The 26,535-nt window shown below is 45.1% G+C and overlaps 7 protein-coding genes across 7 annotated transcripts; 3 read left to right on the top strand and 4 right to left on the bottom strand.

Moving 5' to 3' along the window:
* Positions 1-7,012: 7,012 nt before the first annotated feature.
* J4E92_010535 (uncharacterized protein) lies at positions 7,013-8,329 on the bottom strand (the record flags this gene model as incomplete). Its single annotated transcript, XM_051501872.1, has 3 exons — positions 7,013-7,959; positions 8,012-8,152; positions 8,209-8,329. The coding sequence occupies 3 exons, from the start codon at positions 8,327-8,329 to the stop codon at positions 7,013-7,015; spliced, it is 1,209 nt and encodes a 402-aa protein (XP_051347869.1).
* Positions 8,330-9,233: 904 nt separating this feature from the next.
* Positions 9,234-11,706, bottom strand: J4E92_010536 (uncharacterized protein; the record flags this gene model as incomplete). Its single annotated transcript, XM_051501873.1, has 3 exons — positions 9,234-11,429; positions 11,479-11,624; positions 11,670-11,706. The coding sequence occupies 3 exons, from the start codon at positions 11,704-11,706 to the stop codon at positions 9,234-9,236; spliced, it is 2,379 nt and encodes a 792-aa protein (XP_051347870.1).
* Positions 11,707-12,482: 776 nt separating this feature from the next.
* J4E92_010537 (uncharacterized protein) lies at positions 12,483-14,068 on the top strand (the record flags this gene model as incomplete). The annotated part of the gene is made up of 2 exons (XM_051501874.1): positions 12,483-13,305; positions 13,353-14,068. The coding sequence occupies 2 exons, from the start codon at positions 12,483-12,485 to the stop codon at positions 14,066-14,068; spliced, it is 1,539 nt and encodes a 512-aa protein (XP_051347871.1).
* Positions 14,069-14,240: 172 nt separating this feature from the next.
* J4E92_010538 (uncharacterized protein) lies at positions 14,241-15,143 on the bottom strand (the record flags this gene model as incomplete). The annotated part of the gene is made up of 1 exon (XM_051501875.1): positions 14,241-15,143. The coding sequence occupies one exon, from the start codon at positions 15,141-15,143 to the stop codon at positions 14,241-14,243; it is 903 nt and encodes a 300-aa protein (XP_051347872.1).
* Positions 15,144-17,110: 1,967 nt separating this feature from the next.
* Positions 17,111-18,424, top strand: J4E92_010539 (uncharacterized protein; the record flags this gene model as incomplete). Its single annotated transcript, XM_051501876.1, has 3 exons — positions 17,111-17,746; positions 17,796-18,152; positions 18,215-18,424. The coding sequence occupies 3 exons, from the start codon at positions 17,111-17,113 to the stop codon at positions 18,422-18,424; spliced, it is 1,203 nt and encodes a 400-aa protein (XP_051347873.1).
* Positions 18,425-18,442: 18 nt separating this feature from the next.
* On the bottom strand, positions 18,443-19,220 carry J4E92_010540 (uncharacterized protein; the record flags this gene model as incomplete). Its single annotated transcript, XM_051501877.1, is given in 2 exon segments — positions 18,443-19,200; positions 19,217-19,220. The coding sequence occupies 2 exon segments, from the start codon at positions 19,218-19,220 to the stop codon at positions 18,443-18,445; spliced, it is 762 nt and encodes a 253-aa protein (XP_051347874.1).
* Positions 19,221-23,694: 4,474 nt separating this feature from the next.
* Positions 23,695-25,673, top strand: J4E92_010541 (uncharacterized protein; the record flags this gene model as incomplete). Its single annotated transcript, XM_051501878.1, has 3 exons — positions 23,695-23,748; positions 23,804-25,192; positions 25,248-25,673. 3 exons carry the CDS (start codon positions 23,695-23,697, stop codon positions 25,671-25,673), a joined length of 1,869 nt encoding a protein of 622 aa, XP_051347875.1.
* Between the last annotated feature and the right edge of the window lie 862 nt (positions 25,674-26,535).

The raw sequence follows: 26,535 nt of genomic DNA on the forward strand, positions 1-26,535 counted from the left end.
AGAAAAATATTTTTATTATAATATATTTAGAAAGTAGCGTATACTACTAGCGTAATTATTCTATACTACACTAGTAGAATAAGAACTAAGTTACTAAGTAACCTAAAAAGTCTTTTTAGATTACTCTCTTACTATACTTTATATAGTATAGTGTATTTAATACTAAAGAAAAAGATTCTTATTATAATATATTTAGATATATAATTAAATTTTTATTACTTATAGATTAGCTTTTTACTATATATATATTTCTTAAATAAAATTATAGTTAAGATATAAGTTAGTATTAAAGTATATTATAATAAATCTAAAAAGACTTTTTTAGAAGTAGTATTACGCAGCGTACTATATTAGTAGGTAATAGTAGAGTAGTATTTAGAACGCGTATAGATACTACTAAAATAGTCTTTTTAGTTATCTTTCTACTAAGTAAGTATAGATTACACTATAATTAGTTATAATTCTATAGGTATAGTTTAGAGTTTTAATTTAATTTAATATTTATTATAATAGTTTATATTTACTTTATAAAGCGTTTCTAGGTACTATAAGAGTTATTAAATATATAGATCTTTTTTTATTTAGTTAGATAATTACTTATAAAGGTCTAGCGCTAATAATATTATTAGTTATATATATTAGGTTACTTAGAATACTTTATTAGAATCTTTATAGTATAAGCTTTTAGTTAGAGGTATAGAAAAGTAGTATATATATATACTCTATACGTCTACTACTAATCTAATTTATAATACTTATATTAAAAGCTTACTTATTACGTATAAAGTATATATATAAGTCTTTTAGATTAGAGTATATTTCTAACTATAGAATTTAATACTAGTAAGACTAAAATAAACTTTTTATAGATATATATACTAAGCTATTCTTAGATACTATATAGTAGAATTTAAAGCTTAAAAAGCTTTATTCTTATACTTATCTTTTTATATTACTTTATAAGCTACTTAGAAAATCTATATAATCTTTCTACTATTATTTATAAAGAACTAAACTTATTCTTCTTTCTTAAGCTCTAAAATCTTAGTCTAGACGTAAATCTCTACTTCTAGAATTCTATTATTAGTAAGATAGCGTATATTATATATAAAGTTTAGAGTTATATATCTATCTATATTATCTAAGAGTAGTAGTACTATATATACTATAACTTTTCTATTAAGTAAAAGATATATTATTATATAATAAAGAAAAAGATAGATAGAGAGCTCTAGTTTATAAAGGTTATATTTAATTTTATTTTCTAGTAAAATCTATTCTAGAACTAAAGATAAGAGAACTAGGTATACTAGATAGGTTACTTTATTAAAATTAAGAGTAAAGTCTATAGTATAGTAACTATTCTAAAGTAGTAATATCTTTATAGCTACTAGTAGAAGTAAACTAGTTATAGTTCTAGCTTATAGAATTAGAGAGAATTTACTACTTCTATAATTAGGTAAAGAGGCTAGAGTATAGAAGAAATAGTTTTATAGATAAGTAGATTCTAATTCTCTATCTCTATAGCTTAGTACTATCTATATAGATAATAGATACTATTTAAAAAGTTACTACTTAAGAATATACTTAAATTCTAAGTAGATCTATAGTAATATATAATATAGTGTAAGATCTAACTTCTATATAAAGTATATAATAGTTTTTTTATTAATAATTTCTAAGCTAATAAAGTAATTATTAGATAGTAATAGCTTTAGCACTACTTAAGTGTCTAGTTTAGTTAGAAAGTAAAACTTATATATACTATTCTAGAGTTCTATAAAGAGTTTATAAATATAATAGATAAGATAGCGTAGATTATTTAGATTATTAGATTCTTTCTTAGAATAATATAAGTAGATTATATTCTTAGTAATAGTATTTACCTTTATATAAGAACGCTTATTACCTAGGTCTAGTAGATATAATATTTCTACTATTATTTCTACTTTAGTAGAAGATAGTTAGTTTAATATAGTAAAGTCTAATATTATTAAACTTCTAACTACTAGTAATTTAGCTATATATTAGTATTAGAGTCTAAGATAATCTTTAGTTTTATAATTAACTTACTATATACTTAATAAATAGTAAGATAAAGAGAAGAGAGAAGAAAAGATAAAGATACTAAGGTATAAGTAATAGTCTATAAAATACACTAGTATTACTTAGAAAGTAGAATAAAGTAAGATAAAGTAAAAAAGAAAGTAAAAAAAAGTATATAAGAGAAGGTAGAAAGTAAAAGAGTATAGAAAGTAAAAGAGTATAGAAGATAAGAAAGTATAAAAGTAAAAGAGTATAAAAAGTAAAAGAGTATAAAAGATAAAAGAGTGTAAAAAGTAAAAGAGTATAAAAAGTAAAAGAGTATAAAAAGTAAAAAAGTATAAAAAGTAAAAGAGTATAAAAGGTAAGAAAGTATATAAAATAAAAAGTATATAAAATAAAAAAAGATATAAAGTATATAGATAGAGAGTATTAGATATAATCTACTTTAGAATTAGTATATATAAAGCGCGTAGATACGTAGTAGCTAGACTACTATAAAGTATATAATACTATAAAAGTATATAGAGTCTAATTTCTAAAGATATAAAAGTAATATAATTTTAATTATAATTCTTTTAGTACTATACACTTTACTATATAATAATAATAGTAGCTTTATCTATAAGCTAAATATTTAGTTTATTAGAGTATTAGAGATAATTTACTTTAGAATTAGCGTATATAAAGCGCGTAGATACGTAGTAGCTATACTACTATATTACGTATAATAAAGTAATAGTATATAGATAGTAAATTCTAAAGAGATAGAAGTAATATAATTTTAATTATAATTCTTTTAGTACTAGATATATAGATAAGTAATTATAGTAGTAGTAGATATCTATTTAAGAAAGTAACTAGAAAGGTCTTTTTTATTTATAGTAGACCTAACTCTTAAAGTCTTTTACTATATTACTATATATAAATTACTTAATATTAAGTTTATAAATAAAGTACTTTTATACTTTTTTACTTTAAGTCTATATTAGTTAATAGAGATAATATAACTTAATTTAGTTAAGTTAATATAGATTATAGATCTAAAGTGTAGATAGACTATAATTATAAAAAGTAAGAGTAGTATAAAGCTACGTTAGTATATAAATTAAATAATCTATTATCTACTATAGCTATAGATAAGTAGTATTTATTATATAAAGTTTATAGTTCTATTCTAAATAAATACTATTTTAAGACTAGTTATAACTTTAGTAAATATAACTATAGTAGAGTAGAGTTATAAAGGTACTAAGAACGCTATAGATATAAGTACTACTTTAATAAATAATTTAGTCTTTATTATAAACCTTCTACTATAAACTATAATAATACTAGCTTTAACTTAGTCTACTTTCTAAATAGAGTTTATAGACTTTCTATAATATCTAGAACTATAGCTATTATTACTAGTAGTAATTAATTAATATAACTTCTATATATACTTATATCTTAGTTTTATTTATATAAAGTATATTATAAAAGTAGTAAGATAGAATATAGCTAAGAAAGTAAAGAAGTTTTTAGATAAAGCTTTTAGAGTTTAAGTTACTAAAATATACTATAGTATAGTTAGAATAAGCGCTAGCTTAGTAGTATACTAATATAATTCTATATATATATTATACTATATCTATAATTAGTTATATTAGTAATATATTTATAAAATATCTACTTAGAGTAGTATAAAACTATAAACTATATAAGATATTAGTAGAGAATATAGTTAAGAAGTTAACTATATATTACTTATTCTACTTAATAGCACTAATAGCTTAGAATAGTAGTTTTTATAGTATATTCTATTTAAAAGCACTAATACTAAACTACTAAATATACACTATTTTAAAGCGCTATCTAGTAGATATATATAAAGATATATAGCTTTTATATACTAAAATAATATATATTAACTAGTAGAATATTTATAGAAAGAAGATAGATAAACTTTTATAGTATTAGTTTATTTTTATAAGTTTATAGAATCTATTACTCTTAGTATAGAGTAAAGATAGTTATAAGTATAGTATTCTATTTCTAATTATAAGTAATCTATAGAAAGATAGTATTATTAGTAATATAGATATTAGTAGTAAAGTGTACTATATACAAAACGCGTAAACTAATATATAGAATTTAAAGTAAGTTATTATAATAGAGGTAGAAAATATATATAAGTATTTAATTAGCTTTTAACTTAATACTATAGCTTCTAGAGCTAGTATAATAAATATACTTATAGACGTAATATATATATAGTATATATAGTATTAACTCTAAAGTTAAGCTTTTTATAAATAGTTAGTAGTTTTATTAATACTTATAATAGTAAGAAAGTAAATTAATCTACTACTAAAAAGCTTATTTCTAGTAATATAAAATATAAACTTTTAAAATAGATATAGAAAATAAATAATTTAAAAAGCTAGACTATTTAGATATAAAGTACTAATAAAGTCTCTAGTAAGTTACTTTTAGGTACTAGTCTAAAAAAATAGCTACTTTATATTATATATTTTATCTCTATAGTATAGAAAGAGGCTAGTTTAACTATTAGTATCTAAATCTAGTTTACTCTTTATACTAAGCTAACTTTAAAATAAACTACTCTTACTACTATTAGCGCTTATTTCTTAAGTATTATAAATATATAGTAAATATTAAATAAAGCGTTTTATATACTTAGTATACTACTTCTAGCTTTGTAGATTTTATAGATATACTATTAGATATAAATTAATCTACTTAGTATTAGAGCTTTATAACTAGTATCTACTCTTAAGTCTAAAAGTAGAAAGCTTACTAACTATCTATTTAATTACTTATTTAATAATAGTAGCTATCTAAGTAAGTAGTATATTATCTTTATTAGGTATATAGCTTACTTAGTAAAGATAAAGAAAATTATACTTAGTAAAATAAATTAGCTAGTAATTTCTTTTAAACTAGCTAGTCTAGTTAGTTTTTATAACTATAGTATTAGCTATAGTAAGTAACTTTATATACTTTATCTATAAACTTTAAATTTTTTATAATATAAGTAAAATTTTACTAGAAGAAGTACTACTTTTATTTTTAGTAATAGAATTTACTTTAAAGTATTTCTAAAAGCTACTAGTATAGAAAAATATCTATACTTAGATATAAGTCTAAAACTTCTAGTCTTAGAAGCTAGTTTTCTAGTTATAGACTTTATTATAATAGCGCTAAATTTTATTATAGTTCTTAGTAATAAATATATAGTCTATATAGATATAAAAGTAGACTAGAATTAAGATATCTAGAAGTAGTATTAGTAGTTAATTTAGTAGTAGAAGAGTAATATCTTTTAGATTAGTAAGTAGAAGAGTACTAATCTAATAGCGTTTATTTAGTACTTACTACTTTTTCTTCTTAACTTAGTAAAAAATCTAAAGATATTTAGTCTTACTATAGATAGCGCTATAGCTTTTATAGATAAAAACTTAGTATACTAGTAGATAGCTTAAATAGTTATCTAGAGTTTAAATTTTAAGTACTAAGCTTTAGAACTAGTAGATAGATAAAGCTATAATAAATATTATAGATAAAGTATTAGTCTAAAGACTAGTATAAGCGCTAGTTATAAAGTAGCTAAAAAGTAAAGTTTTTAGCTATATAATTACTTCTATAATATCTATACTATAGACTATACTTTATAAATTTAATAGCGCTTTTTATTTATTAGAAAGTAAAGTACTTTATAGTAATAGAAAAAAAAAGATTAATATAGAAAATAGTATTCTAAGTCTAAAGTTTAGCTATAGATATTAAAATTTAGCTATAAGTGCTAAATTTAGCTATAGAAGCGCTTATTTCTAGCTATAGAAGTGCCTATCTTAAGTACTTAATTTAGAAACTAATTCTAACTATAAATATCTAATTTTAGCTTTACTTTAAGTTTAAAATTTAGCTATAAATATTAAAATTTAGCTATAAGTAGTAAATTTAGCTATAAAAATACTTTTTTTTAGCTATAGAAGTGCTAATTTCTAGCTATAAAAGTATCTATCTTAAGTTTTTAATTTAGTAATTAACTCTAACTATAGATATCTAATTTTAGTTTTACTTTAAACTTAAAATTTAGCTATAAGTATTAAAATTTAGCTATAAGCGCTAAATTTAGCTATATATAGATACTAAATTCTAGTAGTATATAGACTATACTAGTATTAAGTATAGTAATTATATAAAGAACTTTAAAATTTAGCTTTAAACTTTATAATATAAGTAGCTATTAATAAGCTAAGTAAAGTATTAAGTTTATATAATTATTCTATATAAAATAGCTTACTTAGATTTTATCTAAACTTTTAGATAGTAAAGTTTAAAAGCTTTAGAGCTACTATTTTAAGACTATTTCTTTATTTCTTATTAGTTTTATTACTCTTACTAAAAATTACTTAGATCTAGTAGATCTAAGATATTCTCTAGAGTAGAGCTAGTAGCTCTAAGTATATTTTCTAAAGTAGAAATCTAACTAGACTAGTTTATAAAGTTTACTAGAATTAGCTTATATAATATTATCTACGTAGAGAAATATATATATCTTAGTACTAAAATAACTAAAGTTAGCTCTAAATCTAGTTAGCTCTTTAGAATAGAGTACTTTTAGAATTATAAAGTTTCTAAAATACTTATAATTTTAAAAGTAGTCTTATTAATATATTTATATTATAGTAAGAATAATTTTAATTACTATTTTAGATTAAAATAAGTAGTATTAAATATTTAATATTACTTCTAGACCTACTAATATTATATCTACTACTACTAATATTATTCTTATACCTATTAATATTATACTTAGGCCTACTAATATTACACTATAAGTTACTAATATTACACTTTAATATTACTACGTATATTCTAGAATTTGTATAATAATAGTCTGTTATTCTCTATTCTAATGTAGTTAGCCTTATTACTCTTACTAAAAATTGCTTAGGGCCTATAGCCCTAAGACGTCCTCTAGGGTAGGCGCAATCACAAAGAGCCTCTGCGCGTTGCGAAAGAAGATGCCTGCTCGCTCGGAATCGTTTACGAACCGCGACATCTTAATCCCTACTAGCGAAGGCGCATACGTGAATATCGGCGCGTACGGGTAATCTGTGCCAAACAAGAGCTGCGATGCCGGTATGTCGTATGCGAGAAGACCACCGACCTGATGGAAGTACGTGGGGCCCGCGGAGTCCCAGTAGAAGCGCGTCTGCAAAGCGGCCAAGGTGCGGTCGTAGAGCGCGGGGAACGACTTCAGCAGGCGGTCCGCGACGGACGGGAATGCGCCGCCGACGTGCGGGATGATGTAGTTGATGTTTGTGAAGTTGAGGATTGTCTGCGTGACGGCGAGGTCTTGGAGTACGCGCGCGGTTTCGAAGTAGAACTCGATGTTGCCGGTTGGGTACGTCGTTGGGTTCGCTTCGACGAGCGTGTCGTTGATGCGCAAGTACGGCGTCGTGGGGTGGATGTAGATAATCTGGTCGGCACCCCGCGCGTTCATGGCTCGGAAGAAGGGCGTGAAGGCAGGATCACCAAGGTATCGACCTTCGAAGTTGGAGTAGAGCGCGATACCTGCGGCTGCAAGCGTGTCAAGAGCGTACATGGCTTCAGCGATGGCATCCCGGGTATATGGGAGCGGCACGACGCCGTAGAACGAGAAGTGCTTGGGGTAGACTCGCGCATACGCTGCGGATTGCTCGTTGATCAGCCGAGCAAGCGCCATGGTCGCTTTTCGATTACCAGGATACACGTTTGCGCCGGGCGAGGAGAATGCCACGACTGCGTGCGAGATGCCTTGGCTCGTCATGAAGTTGAGATGCCCGCTGACGTTCCAGAATGGGGTCGGATTCCCGCCGGCTGTGGGAGCGATTGCGCGATACCAGTCGGGAACGCAATGCGCTACGAAGCTTCATCAGGTCGATTAACATAAAGTGGAGAAGGAATTGCGTACCATGAACATCGATGATGGGGGTAACATTGGAGCTGTTGCGCTGTGGCAGCTCTTGCGCCTCGCCATCGAGGTATGTCGACGCGATGCTGTCAAGAGCGGAGCTGAGGTTGAAGCCTGGAATCGCCTCGAGGTCGATAGAGTCTGGACACGAAGGGTCAGTTACGTTGCGGCGTCGTCTGCAGGTACGTTGTGGATACCAGCGGTGGCGCGTTCCTGGATGGACTGGACGATCTCGTCACGCGTTGACCATCCGTGAACACAGGCGGAGAAAGCAGTTGTCCACATCAAGGCGACGAGGAATCTCGTGTACGTCTTCATCTTTGCGCAGTGAAAAACGAAAGTATCGCTACGAGAGCCGGCATGCGTGGCACGCCTACTTATGTAATGCGCATCGCTACCATAGGGCACGCCGGCAGTATGTCGAAAGAGGAAAGTCTTCAAAGTCCTCATGGTCCTTGGCCCATTGGTGACACCGCGCAAGCGATGCGTAAGCAACGCCACTGCATGTCAGCACGGGAGCGGGTAAAGAAGCGGCTGAGGCCAGACTCAGATCTCAAGGCTGAGCCATGAGTTCCATACACCGGTATACTGCTGTGCGACTGGATGTTCCCTGGTTTGTAGTGAAGATGCGCATGCCAACCCATTCAAACGAAAGACCTGACACAAGGAGACGATGACGTTTGAGGCATCCGGAGAGCGTGCAACGACAAGAGTGATCGATAGACGCTACAGATCGATTCCGGTCTATCCCATTCGATTTGAAGGGAAGGAGCCATGGGTACGAAGATGTGGTCGGTCGCAAGTGTTCGGCGTCTGGTGTTCGATGTCGAGAGCTGGATCCAGTTTCACATATCGCTGGCTAGTCCACATGCACGGCACCCTCTTGTGACAGGCGTCATGTTGCGGTCTGGGGTCGAGATTGGGCGCTGTTGGATGGTTGGTGGGTTCGCGTTCGCCTCCGAGTGAACCTCGGGATGTGGGCGCAAATTGTGCGCGCTAGCGTGACACCTGGACCTCTCTGTGAGCTGGCTGCCCTCGCCGCGCGCAACCTTCAGTATGATCTTGTCATGCGCATCGCCATATCATGTCTACTTAGATGTCAGCTTCGATACCACAGGTGGCGTGCGATCACGGCGGGGTTTGTAATAGTTCATCCTCTACACGTATGAGCATATCAGGATTAGAATCCAAGTAGCATCCTCTTCTTTCCAGCCCGTTCATCCTACTCCACGAGCACTTTCCCATCTTTATCTACAATCCTCACCCCGTCCAACCCCCCATCAACCTCCACCTCCCAAACCACACCATCCTCATCCCACCCAAAGTCCACAACCCCACCGCCTCTCAACCGCAACCCCTTCACACTCCCGCCACCCCAACTCTTCGGAATCGCCGGGCCCAGCACCACGGTCTTCTCTCTCATATCCCCCGCAGCCAACGGCATATCCGCAACAAGCATACTCAACACGGCGCCTCCAAACCCAAAGTTCGCGTCGATCTGAAACGGAACCCTATCTCCATCATACATGCTCAACCCATTCCCTGCGAAATTCTGTTCAATGGCATATCTAAGCTCGTAGTAAGCTTCATCCGTTTCGTTGAGGCGAGCCCAGCAAGCGGCGCGCCAAACCTTCGCCCAGCCTGCATTCGCCTGGTTGAGGGCCTCGCCGTTGCCGTTGCCACGGCTGTACAGTTTCTGGCGAACAGCGTCTTGGACTGCGGTGTCGGTGTAGCCGTTGAGGAAGGAAGAGATCGAGTAGCCGGGGTACCAGCCTACTAGTTCGGAAAGGTGGCGGTGGGTGTCGTTGATGAATTCTAGGCCGTAGGGTTCCTCGGGTAGCTTCCACTCTTTGATCTGGCCCCAGGAACCGATCGCGAAGCCTTTGTCGAGTCGTTGGAGGGAATCGGTGATGTTGGTGACGAACGCGGTGTCGGTTTCGTTGACGGTGGGCGCAGTGGAAAGGACGGCATCGAAGACCTGGTGTATCAATTGCTGATAGTGCGCGCATCCGAATGTCGTAGGGCCGTGCTCAGGGCTGTTGCATGGGTTCACGACCAGTGAGCCGTCGTTGTTGAAGCGATCTTCTTGCAGCTGGCTGAGCCAGAATTCGGCAACACCCTTCATCAGCGGGTAGCCCTGATCACGCAACCAGGCTTCGTCGCGCGAGTAATCCCAATGGTCGAAGACATGCTGCATCATCCAAGCTGCAGAGAGCGGATAGTTCGCCCACTCAGCTCCGCTCTTCATGCCCGTGTGGCCGAAGATGTTCATCTCGTTGTGAACCACCCAACCGGGTGCGCCATATAGCAGCTCGGCGGTCTCGCTGCCGCGTGGAACCCAGTTGTCAGACATGTAGTCCCATAGCGGTGATTGGAGATCAGTCAAACCAGTCTGATCGGCGGTCCAGTGGTTCATCTGGATATTGATGTTGGAATGGTAGTCTGCCGACCAAGCGGGTTCGAGACTTTCGGCCCATCGTCCTTGAAGGTTCGGGGGAAGAGAGCCCGGTCGCGAGCTGGCGATGAAGAGATATCGTGAATAGTCGAAGAGCAGGCTCTCGAGGTATGGGTCGCCGGCTGTGATGTTGGCGTTGTAACGTGCGACGAGCTCGGATGTGGGTACTTGAGATGAGTTGAAAGAATCGGGAAGAGATAGCGTGAAGCGGTCAGTGAGAGAAGTGAAGTCCTCCATGTGACGTCCTTGTAGATCCGACAAAGGTCTGGCGGCGGCGGCGAGAGTCGTGGACTCAACGATCGGGCCTGGATCTTCGCCACGGAAAGAGTAGTCGTACTCCGCTGTTCCCTTCTTTGCGTCGTAGTTCGTTTCAGCGCCGACTATTATCGTGACACTGTTCGTACCGTTGCGCGAGGAGACCATCAAAGACTTGGCTTCACCATCACATACAACTTCGATGCCGGTATTGTATGCAACTCGTGCCATCGCGTCGTATCGCATACCTTCAGGTGGGCCAAGCTGCGTCAGGGCGCTCATTCTCAGATGCGATGAACTCGTCGCATCACCACCGACGCATGTAATGTTGCGCAACTCCGGCTCAATGAGTGTATTGTCCAGTCTCACTTCCAGCGCTGGCAGCTGACCTGACGAGCGAACCGAATAGACGCAGACTTGATCTGGGAACGAGCAGAACGTTTCGGTCTCGACAAGGCTACCGTTCACGCTAAACGCCGTGGTATGGACGCCATTGCTCAGGTTCAATGTCCGCATATAGTCGGTAACATCGGAATCTGCTATCGACGGCATTGACACACTTAAGTTTCCTAGCACTTGGTACGAGCCATACGAAGCGTCTAAGCCCAGCAGTTCCGTCACGTTTCCCGTTCCATTGGTGAAGATCCAGTCGCGGATACCCGGTAATGCTGCTGCTTTCGAAGAGGTCGGATTACCGCCCGTGTAATTCTATCTGATGTGTTAGATTGATTGTCAGGATAGAGTTAGCATAGCTTACCGATGCATTGAAAGGACCTCCTGACCACAATGTATCCAAGTTCAGGGTGAGCGTCTCAGCACCGGGTGGGCCAATTGGCATGGCACCAAGACGTCCATTTCCAAGAGGATAGGTGGTACGGATGATGTTGCTACCATTCGCAGGAACTGTTGACCATAGTGATTTCGCATTTGACAAGTCAACCAACCCACAGGTCGCTAGAAGCGATCCAATCTGTGATAACCGCATTATCGGTGTTGACGAATTGGTTCGAAGCGGCCTTGATCATGATAGCAACACGGGCGCCGCTGTGGTTTTATTGTGTTGGCGATCCATGTGACGTTGTGCAGCGGGCTTGGATCTTTTCCGGGGTTAGTTGCGGGGAAGTACAGTATGTGCAGATGGCGATCGCTATAAAGATCCTCCGTGAACAACGTTCAGGGAGTTGTTCTTCCGGTGGGACATTTGGGATATGCATCTAGGGCTAGCAAGTACCGCGCAAAAGAGGCCGAGCATTGGAGCCAGCATCATTGGTCGCTGATAGGTCAATTACGTCGGGTCCAAATTCCGCATCAGCTACGACCGAGGGATATGGACAACACCATGGAGGGGTCGATAATTCGTCAATGCATTCTGTATTGTTTCGTATGTCTACGCCTCCAGGTTGATCGAAGCATGTAAGCTCAGTACACCAGCTGGGAGTTGAGCAGCTTCGTGGAACGGCGCTTCAAATGGACTCGAAGCTGGACAAATGGCACGTCGCTGTCGTCGACGCCCTGAGCGATATGACACAATTCGCGCGCTGCGGCATCCTTGGACTCAGATGCGAGAATAAAGCGCGTCGATGTTGCGATGAAGTGACTTTGGTGTTGACTACGACCAGGCGGCGGCGGGTGATGATGTCTTCGTCGAGGCAGGCAGCCAATCGGCGTTTGGATTGGCCGGGACCGCGCTAACATTCGCGGACCCTCATGTCACGATATGGCAGCAGCCCGCCAACACCAATTGCGAGTCGACAGCCCAAGATGAGGACGCCGTACACCTGCCGACAGTGTCTCTCGGCCCTGAAGACGCCGCGCTCTCAATTACGGCCATCGCAGGGCCTCCGCCCGCTCGCGCCCAAGGTGCCGTCGCAACGCAGTCACTCGACCAAAAGTGCAGCACCGCCAAAGCTTGCCCTGCCCAAGCGCAGCCTCTCGACGACGCCGGCCCGGACATTCGAGAAGCCGTTCGAGCCGTATGAATACATCGATCCCGAGGGCCATCGGCGGAAGCTGGTCCTGACCGAGGACAACCTGTTCAATTCCTTCTCGGGCTCGCCAATACCTGAGATACGGAAGCGTGCGGCCTTCATGCGCCAGCATGCTTACTGCCCACATCCTTCACATCAGCCGACGCGTCCGGCGAACAACCCGATGGATCTCGAGGCGCGCAAGTCCTCTGAAACCGGCGCTCCGCCCGCCCATGTCGATTTCGAGTGCCCAGACTGTGGCATACCGGTATATTGCTGCGAAGAGCATTGGGCGGACGACTACGAGGCGCATCTGGAAGTCTGTGATGTCCTGAAGCAGATCAACGAGGACGACCACGATCTGCGAAGTGGGCGCTTCTTCAAGGAGTTCCAGTTCGCGGAGCCCCAGATGGAGGAGATCCTCGTCAACATGACGAGTTGGGACACATACATGTACACGCGAGACTTCGATGCGCTGAACGAGGACCGGGAGATGCGCCAGGCGACAAAGCTGTTGACATACCCAATCACCATCGCCAGTGTATTGAACGAGCTGAGTCCCTACAACATCAGGAAGAACGGGCGCATGACGCCCGAGGGACTGAAGAGCTTCAGCGGTACGTACAAACCATCTGGGAGATGAGATGATACTAACACAACCCAGCCCTCCGCCACACCCTCCACCCACCCCGCACCGGCGGCGGCGACACCTGGAAGAACGCACGCCTCGCACCCCCCTCGGTCCGCCTCTTCATCCTCGGCGCCCGCGCAGAATCCTCGCTACCCCGCGAAACCTGGATGCAACTCTCCTACCTCTTCCACCGCGTACAATTCTCCCTCAACTTCATCGGGCCCGAGAGCATGGCGAACCGCGAGAAGGAACTGCCTCTTCCCGAGCGCACGCCTCTGAACCCGTTCGGCGCCGTTGTTGAGGACCGCATTAGTAACTCGCTGAAGATTAGCACATTCGTCGAGTACTACCACAACATCCACAAGACGGGCTACTTCTATCCTTACGACCCCTACTTCGATTGTTTCGTCGTGTTCCACCCCGGTTTTGGTAACCCGGCGTCTGCGCACGAGTGGGAGGAGACGCTACCCCTCCTCCTCGAGACGAAGGTTCCTATCATCGCGACTGGATACAGCCCGTGGGATATGCAGCAGGATGTCGACTTCCTGAAGAACAGGTTTGGGAATGAGATGGACATGTTGCTCGAGCCCGGCGAGAACCTGTTCAGGAGCCTGAGATGGGATCTCAATGATCTGGACCCGCATGATGTTACGTGCAGTAACTGGGGCGTGTACTCTTTCCGGGGCAAGAGGTATGAGACTACGAAAAAGGAGGATGAAGAGGAGGTGCATAGTGAGAGGACGGCGTGAGTGGAAGGCCTGGGAGGTATGTAGATATGTACAGTATTGTATATCGCACTTCTGCTGCGCTTGCAGATATTTGCTTTCCATTCTACGGGTTCAGACCATGATGGCTTCTGCTGACATTGCTTGTGTGCTCACCACTTCGGTACGCCTATGCAGGAGGGCCTTCATCCTCGCTCTACGTCGTCCTCTCTCTACGTCGTCCTCGCTCTACGTCATCCTCAACCTCATCATTCTCCAGACAGTCGAAGAAATCATCTTCAAAATCACTTGGTAGGTTGAACATGTCAAGTGCCATATTCTGATCGTCGGTCCACGGCGCCAACACCCAATCTGTCCCACCAGGCTGATAGTCGGCACCATGGGTATACGCGACTCGTCTCTCCGTTTCATCTTGCACCATATCACGCCAGTCCTGCCTCCGCCCACCCCAAAGCTTGTTGCGCAACGCCGGAAGGCATGCAACATTACCGACACAGTACTTGATGATGTCGTCGGGAAGGGGCCGCTTGTTGAAGACGTCGGGCGATCCGCCGAGTTCAGATCTGAACAACTGCTCGCCCGCCTCTCTGCCCCTCGACCAAGTCGTGTATTGGTAGTATGAGATTATGGGGTTGTACTTGACGCACGCGGTCAGCCAACTAAGATACTCCCTCGATTCTGTCGTCTCTATCGCCGCACTATCCATAAGCTGTACGTCCTGAACTCCTTCTAGTGCGATACTGTAAAGCGCGAACAGCGCGACGGAGTCAATGCGCACGTCGAAGAAGACCTTAGGGATTCTTTCATCCTGCAGTATATGCTTCAGCGTCTTTCCGTTTGCGCCTGCAGTGCTGAAAGTCTGTGCGCCCAGGCTATGCACATCGATGAGGTAAGTGTGCTGCGCTGAAGGGCTTTCGTGGAGCAAGAGAGTTATGATGGAGACAGTGCCTGAGCGACCAAGGTTCACGCCTTCAAGAGACATGTGGATGATGGGCGAGTCAAGCGTGTCATTGCGGGCTTCGTGGAGGGAGATAACACGGTCTACTAGTTTAACGATGGCTTGGGGCGTATCGATCATCTCGAGGTTTACCGTCGCCATGGCTGGTACGGGGCTTCGACTTTGGTAGTTCGACTATTACCGGCGACTTCGTGCCTTTAAGCGTCGCCTGCGTCTCCATCGCTTGCTCCTCCGATCACGAGCTGCTGTTTAATGTGTGCTTCTTCTTGAAGTTTGCGACATACCCAACACATCTTAGGTATTTCCGCATTCAGGTTTGGTGTTAAGTTGTTAGTGGTCCACCCAGCCTAGCAGCCAAGATGAACCACAGGACGACTACCCAACTTCAGCATCCCGATTACACGCTCGTCGAAGCGTCCCCGGGTCATGTGGTAATGCTGGTGCCTGGGGTATCACAAATGCTTAATCCCCATGCTAATGCGCTCCTTCCTCCTACATCACCGCATCTGCATCCTTCTCTTCCGACCACCTCATCACCCAACAATCAACACCGCCATACCACCATGTCAACCACAAGCTTCTCGCCGTTACCATCCGACCAAGCTGGGCCGCAACCGCTCAATCCCCAAAATGTATGAGTTCCCGCGACCGCATCTCCCACCCACTCCAGCACTAACCTGCCAGTCACGATACCTGATCCCACGCCTATCGCGCACTCTGCATGCGTCACTAATCGCGTCCTACAACCGTCTCTCTAACGTCTTGTCCCGCAGCGACATCGAGCAAACGGGGAAGCCCGCTGGTTTTCGAAACCAAATGCGCAAACCGTGGAGGAGACATGAGGACGCACTACCGCTCTGCCCGGACTGCGGCGCTATGACGTTCGCCGAATGGGAGAAACGGAGCTGCCTGAGTTCGTTCGAGATACACCCATATCGAGAGCAGACACTGCCGGAAAAAGCAGGATAACGAAGATATAAAAGCGTCTGGTGGAAGAGGACCGCGCGATGATAGCACCAATGTCAACAACTTCGGCGACCTGCCCGACGCTCTCCAATCCGTAGAGCGGTGCGCGCGAAGACGTCAGCCAATGCGCTGTAATACAACGACATCTCGATGCGAAAGAAAGACCACAGAACGAAGACCGTCTCCGCCACATTGTATGTCAGCACTGGAAAGATCGCGGCAATTACACACGCCGCTCAGCTAGCCCTTTTGACGCCGGAGATAAAGCCATTAACGGTCGCTAGGAGGCACACATGGAGCGAAGACGAGAGTTCCAACGCGAGGAGCGGCGAACAAAGATGGAAATGAAGAAGGTGAAAGACTGTTGAAAGTGTCGGGGAATTAGAGAGTATCCCACGCGCTCGTCAGCTGGGTCATCGGTCCGACCGACCCCACATTGCTCGCTTCTCCGCACGTCCCCTCGTTGTCCCCGCGCATGCGTATCACAGCATCCAAGACTGCAATGGGAAATCGGCATAAATTCCAGTGAATTCTTGGCATCGTTGGGATAGTCTTGAGCTCCCCAGAGCGTTGAGATGTCGATTCGACTAACTGGACCGTCAGCCTTTGTATCGTATAAATAGTAGTAATAACGATACCCTCACAGTTGCATCGCGCTCAAGTGCAGCGCAGAATTTTACTCGAACAAAATGCTCCAGCTTGTTTTAATTCTTCTCTGCTTCGCATCCATCGGCTTAATCGCAGACTACATCCACATACTATGGCGTCGCCGTTATCTCCCTCCAGGCCCCTTCCCATTTCCCATCGTCGGAAACCATTTCCAAACGCCATCGTACAAGCCATGGATTACATGGGAGAAGTGGGCCCAGCACTACGACTCACCCATGATGACTCTCTGGATCGGGCGGCAACCGCGCATCATATTGAGCGATGCATGGGTCGCGAGTGACTTGCTGGAAAAAAGATCAGACATCTTCTCGAGCAGACCAAGAATCATTGCTATGGGCGATGCAATCAACGCGACAACCACGAATCAAACTACGTTGCCGTATGGCGACCGATGGAGGAAACATCGGAAGCTCATGGTATGTGACTTTGGCTTGTCACAGTTGCTGCAGAACGAGCTGAAACCTTTCTAGCATATGGCCGTCGGCTCTCAAGCTGTACGCAAATACCGTACATTTCAAGCACACGAATCCGCAATCTTGATCCGCAACTTCCTTCTTGAATCGCATGACTTCGAGCTCTCCATCGAGCGCTACTCCGTATCCATCACCTCGATTGTTGGCTGGGGTCGTCGCATCGATCGCAAGAACGACTACGGTGCACAACAAGCTCTCAAGTTGATGGAAGCCGTCAACTATATCGTCCCTGGTATCTATCTCATGGAAGCCGTTCCGTTCTTGATGCACTTGCCTGCTTGGCTCTACGCGTTGCCGAGCCAGATGCGACTGGGTTCTGGTATACTGTCGCGTTACTTTTACTTGCTTACGCAAGAAGGCGCCGAAGCGAAGGAAGATAACTTTGGGAAGCAGGTTTTGGCGTCTCAGCAAGCCAGCCACATGACGGATCTCGAGGTGGCGAGCTTAATGGGCAATCTGATAGGTGGTGGGGTAGACACGACTAGCAGTACAATGCTCTCGTGCATCCTGGCCATGGCGCGCTTCCCGGAAGTACAAGCGAAAGCACATGCTGAGTTTGATGCAGTCGTCGGTCATAGTCGCTCTCCGAACTGGGATGACATTGATTCAAACGCGCTTCCATACTTGACTGCGATAGTACGTTGCAAGGATAACAAACGTCAGATTCACTGCTCACATGCCACAGATCAAAGAAACCCTCCGATGGAGAACCGTAACGATACTCGCCGGCATCCCCCACGCCAACACCGTCGATTTCGATTACAAAAGCTACCACTTCCCCGCCGGTACCAACTTCACCGGCAACATGTGGGCAATACACCGACATCCGCGCGACTTTCCCGGTCCGGACCGTTTCATACCTGAGAGGTTCCTCGAAGGCGAAGGCAGTGCGAAGCAACCGTATCCGAACAAGTACGGCATGAACCCCTTCGGATGGGGCCGCAGGCAATGTAGCGGCCAGCCGCTTGCCGAGCAAGGTCTGCTCTACTCTCTTGCGCGCATGATCTGGGCGTTTGATGTTCTGCCGGGTGTGGATGAGAATGTAAGCGCCTTGAAACCTTCGCCCAAACTGTGAAAGTTTGCGCCACTGACACATTGCGACAGCGGAATGAGGTCGATTTGGACATCTTCGCATACACTGACAGCGAGAACATGCGACCAGAGCCTTTCCGTGTGCGATTTATTCCTCGCTCGGACGCGATCAGAAAACTGCTCTTGGACGAGGCTGCAGAAGCGCGTGAGGCGTTGAGACCCTACGATGGAGAAACTATAGTGACGATGGAGGATGCTGTGAATGACCCAGCGAAGAATTGATAGCAGCTGGTGATTGGCTCAAATAAGAGTAATTACTCTCTCTTCTGCGAGACGATGCGCTTCGAGAATTTGCTTGACGCCACGATCCCCGTCAAAACAGAGCAGTCCCACCTTTACAAACGTATTGTCGCCATGTGCCTGTAAAAACAAAGCTTCGGCGCTATCCTTCTCATACGGCTCTTCCTCTGACTCAGAGTCTGTTTCGTCCTCATTCTCTGAAACGTCGGGACTTCGGTTCATTGCTGAGTCTTGGCTATGGACACAGTGCTGAATGAGTACGACATAGCCATCCGTACTTGATTGTCTTTCATGCGATTCCTTGTCGATCTTCGCCTTCTCAAGATAGAATACTTCGCAGAACGTTTGAACCTCGCCACGTCGAAATCGGTGTGTCAACTTGCGACTCGCTACGTCTCCGTCTTGATCGAACAGACGAAGTACCATGTCGCTTGATGACCATAGCGCCAGTTCAGTGATGGTCGCTGGCACTGGCTTACACTTTAGCTCGATCGTGGCGGACTCTAGTTCCCCCGATATCTTTCCGGTGACATGCTTCTTCACGCACTCGGCCTCAATTTGGCGGCTCGCATGGCCCCCATGTCGCTTTGTCAATTGGCTGAGTAAGACTGGACAGTCGGTACAAGCCCAGCTCCATGTGGGGGCCCTCCATTTCGTAGGCCTTGTGTCAGGCTCTGTCAGCGGGAGTTCCCTCTTCTCATCCCAGCAGAGCTCTTCCTCGATATGATCCTCACAAAGGCCAGCAATGAATCGCTCCCCTGTTAATCTAGTAACCCATTCTGTAATACCATGAATCGCTACTAGCTTGTCATTAGGATTCGTTAGAGCGAAGCCCGAATACTGGTCTCTGTATGTCAGCCAGGCAAAATAGGTCTCATAACTCATCGACCGATCCAGTTCCAATGATCCAAAAGGCTTCGGAATATCGTTTGCGCTTTGCTCGATAATGCGACTAAGTTCAGCTTTCAGTTTGGTAGCGTCGAATACCCAAAGCGCTCGCGTCCAGAGCGGTAAGCCATCTGGATATATCTCGCTCGAGTAGTCCTTGCAGCATTCCCAGAAGATTTGTGTCTCAGTGAAGTGAAGGATTCGTCTTGAAAGTTGTCTCTCTTGGCTTGCCCAAGCTCTCTCGTTCAGTGGCGCTTCCTCGATACCAACTAGAACCCTGTGACTTATATCGCAAAGGTAAGTACCTCTCAACGGGAATTCGACGTCCTTCCGATATCCCCGCCTTCCACGCATTGTGGGCCCAAATTGGATGTTTACACGGTGGGGTAAGAGTGATTCGGGGCATCTTTCAACGAAAAGACCGCACCTGCTATCAACCCCAGCAGTGGCTGCGATAGTGAAGGCAGCGTTTGCGTAGACGCTACCCATCCGACTCGATTCTGATGCCCAATCATCACGGTCATCTTGAAGTATGCAGCTAGATTTGTCAGCTTCGAAATGTTGTAACGCGCGATCGTAGAGTCATACAGTGAGTCGATCCAGAGGTACCGGACGCCCAAGCGACGAGTGACGAGCACAGCATCCTGAAACGTCTTTGGAAGCTCATCAGCGTGAATGCCCGATTGTAATGCCGAACGTGTCGTGGCATTTAGTGTCAGCGGTTTGTATAACCCCCAACAGTGTGACAGACAAGCGTATTCTTCAGTACGGAACGATTGCGTATCGCGCACTACGATGGGATCAAGTAGCTCGGTCCCGAGATCCAGGAGCCTGGAAGGATAACAAGCCGACTTGAGAATCTGTGGAATCCTACAACTCGTGTGTAGGCCACGACAACGATGATATTTATCGACGGCGAATGCAAGAGCAGAATCTGCTCCCGTGTTCGACGAAATACTCTCTGCAATTTTTATCTTACTCGAAACTATCTGCAGTTTTAGTATCTGTTGACCAGTGAGGGAAATGCTACTTACTAGGGTATGCTCGAAAAACTAGGGTTTCACTAGATTGCCTTCTTACGCCATCTTCGCGGAACCAGAAAGTCAATGAGCGATAGTCGTCCCAATCCTCGTTATCGTAGTAATATTCCCCTTGCATTCCCACCTCCCAATTAGATTCAGCGTCTGGTCTGAGTGAAGCTCGATGCCAAGCAAGCATACATATCAAGCATCGAAGCTGTATCGCCTTCTGGAAGGATTCGAAACTTTCATGATGGTTGAACTCTACTGTGTTGTAGCCGTCGATGGTGACATTGATATCTCCGCGGATGAAGCGTTGACAAGGATCGCAATATAGGGTGTCCGACATGATGTAGGCAGTCGCGAAAGAGGATGGATGAGGTCTTCTGCTCTGGAAGAGAGCCAGATAGAACGGTGCTGTTGCGCGGGAGATTCTCCCCGCATGACATCACAAAGATTAGCCGCTCAGGAAGGTCTACCGGGTGTATGCGCTGCACGCGTGATGCAACTGTGCCACATGGTATTTCGTCCTATTGGTCGGGCGCCCTTCGGTAGACGAAGAAAGGCCGCCGTGCCGCATGGAAGCGTTTCCAGATAGCAGGCATGCTTTAGGAGGGGCGGTAGTTGATAGAGACCGCCGGGAATATCGGTCGCATCCTGTTACTGTCGCGCAGTTTGTGTGAAGGCGCGAAAGCGTGGCCTGCCATCACGGGGCCGATATGCGCAATGAGGCATGCCGCATCGGCTACTTACTCGACGTTCGCAAAGAGTTGGAGAGCAGCTTTGACTAGTGGATTGCCGGTTCGAGCCGACCTGACTAGGGTTATTGTCGTCGCACGCAACAACCTCCGAGTTAATCTCTTCGTACCTCCCACCTCCTCTCAACCGTAATAGCATGCTTCGAATCAGCCACCCTCTGCTCCCTATCATGTTTATACACCGACGAAACACGCACAACCTGACAAGTCTTGACCGGCTGCAGTTCAATCTGCGAAGAAGCATCATTATCGTCCACCAACTCCGAGAAAGTCGCCGTCGGATCGTCATGTCTCCTGCTCCCTTTCTTCGAGAAGATACTAGTCTTTTTGCTACTGTCGTAGTCGAAACTGGATCGTGTGGCGTGGTTTGACTTCCCAAACAATTGGCGCATAAGAGGAATGCACGCCAGAACGATGGCGACAGCGGGCTCGAGGCCGGAGAGGATCGTGGCGAGCACACCGGTGTATGTCATGTCGAAGAAGTCGAGACCCGGTAGCAGCGTTTGGCGGTATATGGTGATGGCCCAGGTACTGCGCGACAGGTCAGCACGAGTTCAGTACGACTGCGTGGGCGCAGGCGTGCACTCACCCCACTCCAATGCTGAGGAGTGCCATCGCAGCCAACTTCCTGCGCCACGTCATACGCAACTTGTACAAATATGGCATTGGTAGTAAGATCATCACGGCGTCTGCGATGAGGTTGATGACACCCATTGCGAAGTAAAAGGTCGGCTGACCACCGCAAGTCCCGGGTAGTGCGAAGTTCCAGTTCTTCGCCAGTGGCCGGCATATCGCGAGAGCGGCGATTACGTCGGCGACACTCCAGGCTACGATCAAAGCGCCGAAAATACGGGCCCATCGCACCATAGATGCTATCGGTATCAGTGCTGTGTACATTAATAGGACCGACAGTTTGCTGAAGCACACGGTCGCATTCCACAGTATTGCAAATGACATGATGCCCTACGACACGACATGTTAGAGCTTGCAAATGTGAGAGAACAGTAACTGGTCTTACCTTAAAGAAAAATGTTGCCGTGTCAGGCCCAAAGCGCTGATGGATATCCGTGGTATGGAAGCCAAAGCCGCCATATGTGACCAGCGAGATGCAGCAAGCGTGCAGCGCGGTGTTGCATACCTAATGAATATGTTAGCACGGAGTTGTTTTGTTTCCCAAGCTTGACTTACCAAGGCAGCAAGAATGCAATAGTCACTGTAATCAATCCGGCTCGCGATCCTCTTGGCTACCAGTCGCAGACCCACAGCGACAATGACCATCAGGATAGAGATGGAAGAAGTCAAGAGGATACCGACTTGTTGCCCGTTCTCGATTGGAATCATGACGGCCATCGAGATAGATCTGCTTGGTGGAACCGTGGCGTGAGAATGTCCGAGGAGCGTGGAGGCTTGAACAGGTACCATCGGACCCGACGATGGGGGACTACCGATCAGAAGCTACCTACTATCCCACTCCCCTACGATTGGAGAAGCATGTATGCACAGACCTGGCATGGCAAACAGTGATGGAAGTGCTTCCTAGTCACTGACAGGTGTTCGAATCCTCAGAGCGGCTGAGATCACGTTGGTCCAGCCAGCATTTGTTAAAGACTGATAACCAACAGCAATGAGCGGTATCCTGAAGACCAATGAGAATGGTATCGCACACCGCGCCCTTGCATGTTGCGTATTGCCCTTTGTTGGTGCTTTCGCGGCGGCCTAACTTCGGGTGATGGCGGCAGCTGAAGAAATCAGTGAACAGCGCGTTTGTACATCTTGAGTACAAAATTGCTATGCCGCCAATGAACTTCAGAGAGCTTCGCAGGCCCGACGTTTCAAGGTTGCTTGCTGCGGCTATCAGATTGTGGCTGCACATGTGTCGTTTGACCGATGTAGAGTCTGCCCCACGGCAAAGGCTGTGATAGGGAACGCTGCGCGACACGGTCTCTGTCCTTACGAAGGATCGTATACCTTGTACATATATACGTGAAGTTACGTTGGAGTCGCCCCACACGTAGCGTCCCCCCACCTGCTCTCCAGTAGCTGGTTGGATGCCGTGCCGCAATGCCAAGCTAGCGCGGATGCGGGCAAACCGCGTCCTTGATTTCGCCTGCAAGCGATACATCTTTGTCGAAATCTGATATATAGGTTCCAGCAGATTGGCCGACGTCTAATCAGCCTGCAAGGTTTGAAGACTCGTTATCAAAACTAGCGAAGAATGCATGCCGGACCTTGTACGGGCATCTGGGTCCCGTGAATCCTGGTTCCCGCCAACGTTCAGACCAACACGGCAATGCAAAATCGCTGGACGCGCCAACTCCTGCAGCTGCCGAATCCTCCGGCCAACGGCTCGGAGAGATGATACGAAAAAGCAATTGCTCCTTCTTGAGGGACGCGAAGTAGCTACTCTCGGTGCAATGTGGGAAGTGCCGCGCCCCAGTACAGATCAAAGATGGGGACCAAGAGTTATCGCGCATGCATATAGCCAAAATCGTATCCACGCATGGTCTTGCCGTTGCTTGTTACATATGATGGCTCATCCTTCTAAGATGCGCCGCATGCCGTCAACCCAATACCCATCGTCAACACCATGGGTTCCATTTCGCAGGATGAGCGCAAGGTCGCCATCATCACCGGTGGCACGGTTTGTCACATCGCATTGCCGTAGTCGATCCGAGCTTGCTAACAGATTCTAACAGAGCGGGATTGGATCCTGGCTAGCAGCCCGTTTACAAGCGAGAGGATATCGCGTTGCTATCTGCGGTCGACGTGAAAGCGAAGGCAAAGAAGTTGCCGCATCAATCGATGCGACAGGAGATTCGGTTATCTTTGTCCAATGCGACGTCAGCTCGTACGCCTCGCAAACCAACCTCTTCCAAACCACATGGAACAGATGGGGTCGCCTGGACGTTCTGATCGCGAACGCGGGCTTCCCTGATCGTGGCTCCGTGTTCAATCTCAACCGCCGCGATGCGCCCATCGACGACTTGCCACCAGAACCAGACACTAGCTGTACAGACGTCGTCGTGAAAGGACGAATGTATGGCATGACGTTGGCAACACACTATATGCGCCACAACCCAGGAGGCAAAGGCGGCAAGATCGTCATCACAGGAAGCATGCTTGGCATATATCCATGCCACAGCTTTCCAGAATATTGCTCGGCCGAAGCCGCGACAGCGATGTGGACGAAGACGACCGGACCCGTTCTGCTAGCCAAAGACAACATCTCCATCAACTGTTTGATGCTCGGTCCGATCGAAACTCCAGTCATGCCTGGCTTCAGCAAAGCCTTTCATCCCGAGCACATGATGCTGCAATCGACTCTCTTCGCCGGTTACGATTTGTTTTTGGATGATGAGAGGAACTTGAAGACAGGGCAAGTTGTCGAGATAGCGCACGACAGACTGACGGAATGGGGACATCCGGGTTACAAGAATGGAGCTTTCTCGAAGCGTAGTGAGGCTGTCTTCGAGCCATGGTTTGCTATGGTGCATGGAGAGAAGAGCGGTTTGCCAGGTACAATCCACGACTGGCCGAACCGGGGCAACAAGATCATCGCTGTGACTGGCGCAACAGGAAGCCAAGGTGGCGGAGTAGTCAACATCATGAACAAGACGCGCGGGTGGACAGTCAGGGCGATCACTCGAAACCCCGACAGCGATGCGGCGAAGAAGCTGGCAGCGGAGGGAATTGAGGTTGTAAAAGCCGATTTCGAAGACGAAGCATCGTTGCGAGTCGCCTTCGATGGCGTGAATGCCGTATTTGCTGTCACCAATTGGTGGGAAGCGCTCTTCCGGGGCAAAAGCCAGCATGAGTGTGGCGAGATCGAAGAGCGCCATGGCATGAACCTCGCTCGGGCTGCCGCGGCCACACGGTCAGTCGAACACTACATCTGGTCGACTTGTCCAAGCGCGAAGCGTCGGTTTTGGGGCAAGATGGAAGCGCCGCACATGGATTACAAGGCGAACGTGGACGCGCGCATCAAGGCCGAGTTGCCACAACTTGCTGCCATCACGACTTACCTGTACTTCGGATACTATCCGCAGAACATGGCTTTCTTCCCACTCTGCAAGCCCTTCGAATACGTGAGCGTGGCTGGTCCCTCCTCATATGGGCGCATTTGACTGACACCTGATCCAGCCTGGCACCGGCAAATACATCCAAGCGATGCCCACGAAGCCCGACGCCAAAGTTCTTGTAGCCGGCGATATGACAGTCAACCCCGGCATCTGGGTCCGCCAAGTCCTTGCTACTGGCGGCAGGGCTTATGGTAGATACGCGAATGTTGCGCTCGAGAAGATGACATACCAGGAGATGGTCGATGTATGGTCGGAAGTCACTTGCAAGAGCTGCGTCTTTGCTGAGCTCAGTATGGAGACGGTGACCAAGCTTTACGGCGATGTGGGCAATGAACTGGCGCTCCAGTTCAAGTATGGCGAGGCTTGCGATCCTTGGGAGGTCACCGAGGAGTTTGTGAGCCCAGAGGAGCTGGGCATAGACGCTGGGGAGGTCGTTGGGTTCAGAGGCACGATCGAAGGCCTCCGCGCACGCGGATTCTGGGCTTGATGCGAACGTGTATTCGATATAATGCTCGCGTGATGTCGGTAGCGTAATGTATGCAGGTTGCGACTACCTAGGTAGTGTCGGGACTCTGACGATGAAACGGCGCATGCGACGATGGTTCTCATGTGGAGACGACCTTCCGTAGTCATGAGTCAGCTTGACAAGTTCTAGAGATGGTGGTGTCACATACAGTAGTAGATCTAGTATTAGACACAGCCCAGTCGTTATTAGATGCCGCCTTCGTCGTGGCAGCCGAGGAATGGGGGTGTAGCGTCTAGGGAGCGGCACCTGTGTAAGGGGGGGTGCAAAGAAATCTCTACCATTCGTGGGACTGTAGCCTAAGCAAATTGGACAGGCTCGGGACTCGTCGCATATCTCTGGCAGTAACTCCTGCAGTCCAATCCTCATGTGTGATCGTCTCAGCCATGGTGGTGAGGATGTGACGTCGTGCTGGTTCGCGAGCAGCCCTGGAGCTTTGACGATTAATGGGCTCCAATGCGCGTTCGAGGAGCTCCGCAAAGCTTCCATGCTATCCCTACATTATCAAATCGCGAGCGAAGGGCGTGAGGCGAGAGCGACGTATGGGTTCGTATCGCTGTGTGGTGATACGGTGGTATGGTGTTCAGCTTTGGGCGGGCCTTGTCGGGGTTCCCGTTCCCGCGACCCGCCAATGCCGCCACGTTACGTGCCTACCCGCAAACACGCAACGCGCAAACACGTGCGACCACCATGTCGCCACCAGCTGGACTACAGAATATGCCTCTGGCTGGCGTCTCGCCTACAACCATCTTCTTCGGGACTCGAGCAAACGACTCATTGATCTTTTTCTGAGTGGTGCCTGGTACGTGAGGTTTGAATGAAAATT

The sequence above is a fragment of the Alternaria infectoria genome, assembly GCF_024043175.1.
Source record: "Alternaria infectoria strain BMP 0036 chromosome Unknown scaffold_38, whole genome shotgun sequence".
Classification (NCBI taxonomy): Eukaryota; Fungi; Ascomycota; class Dothideomycetes; order Pleosporales; family Pleosporaceae; genus Alternaria; species Alternaria infectoria.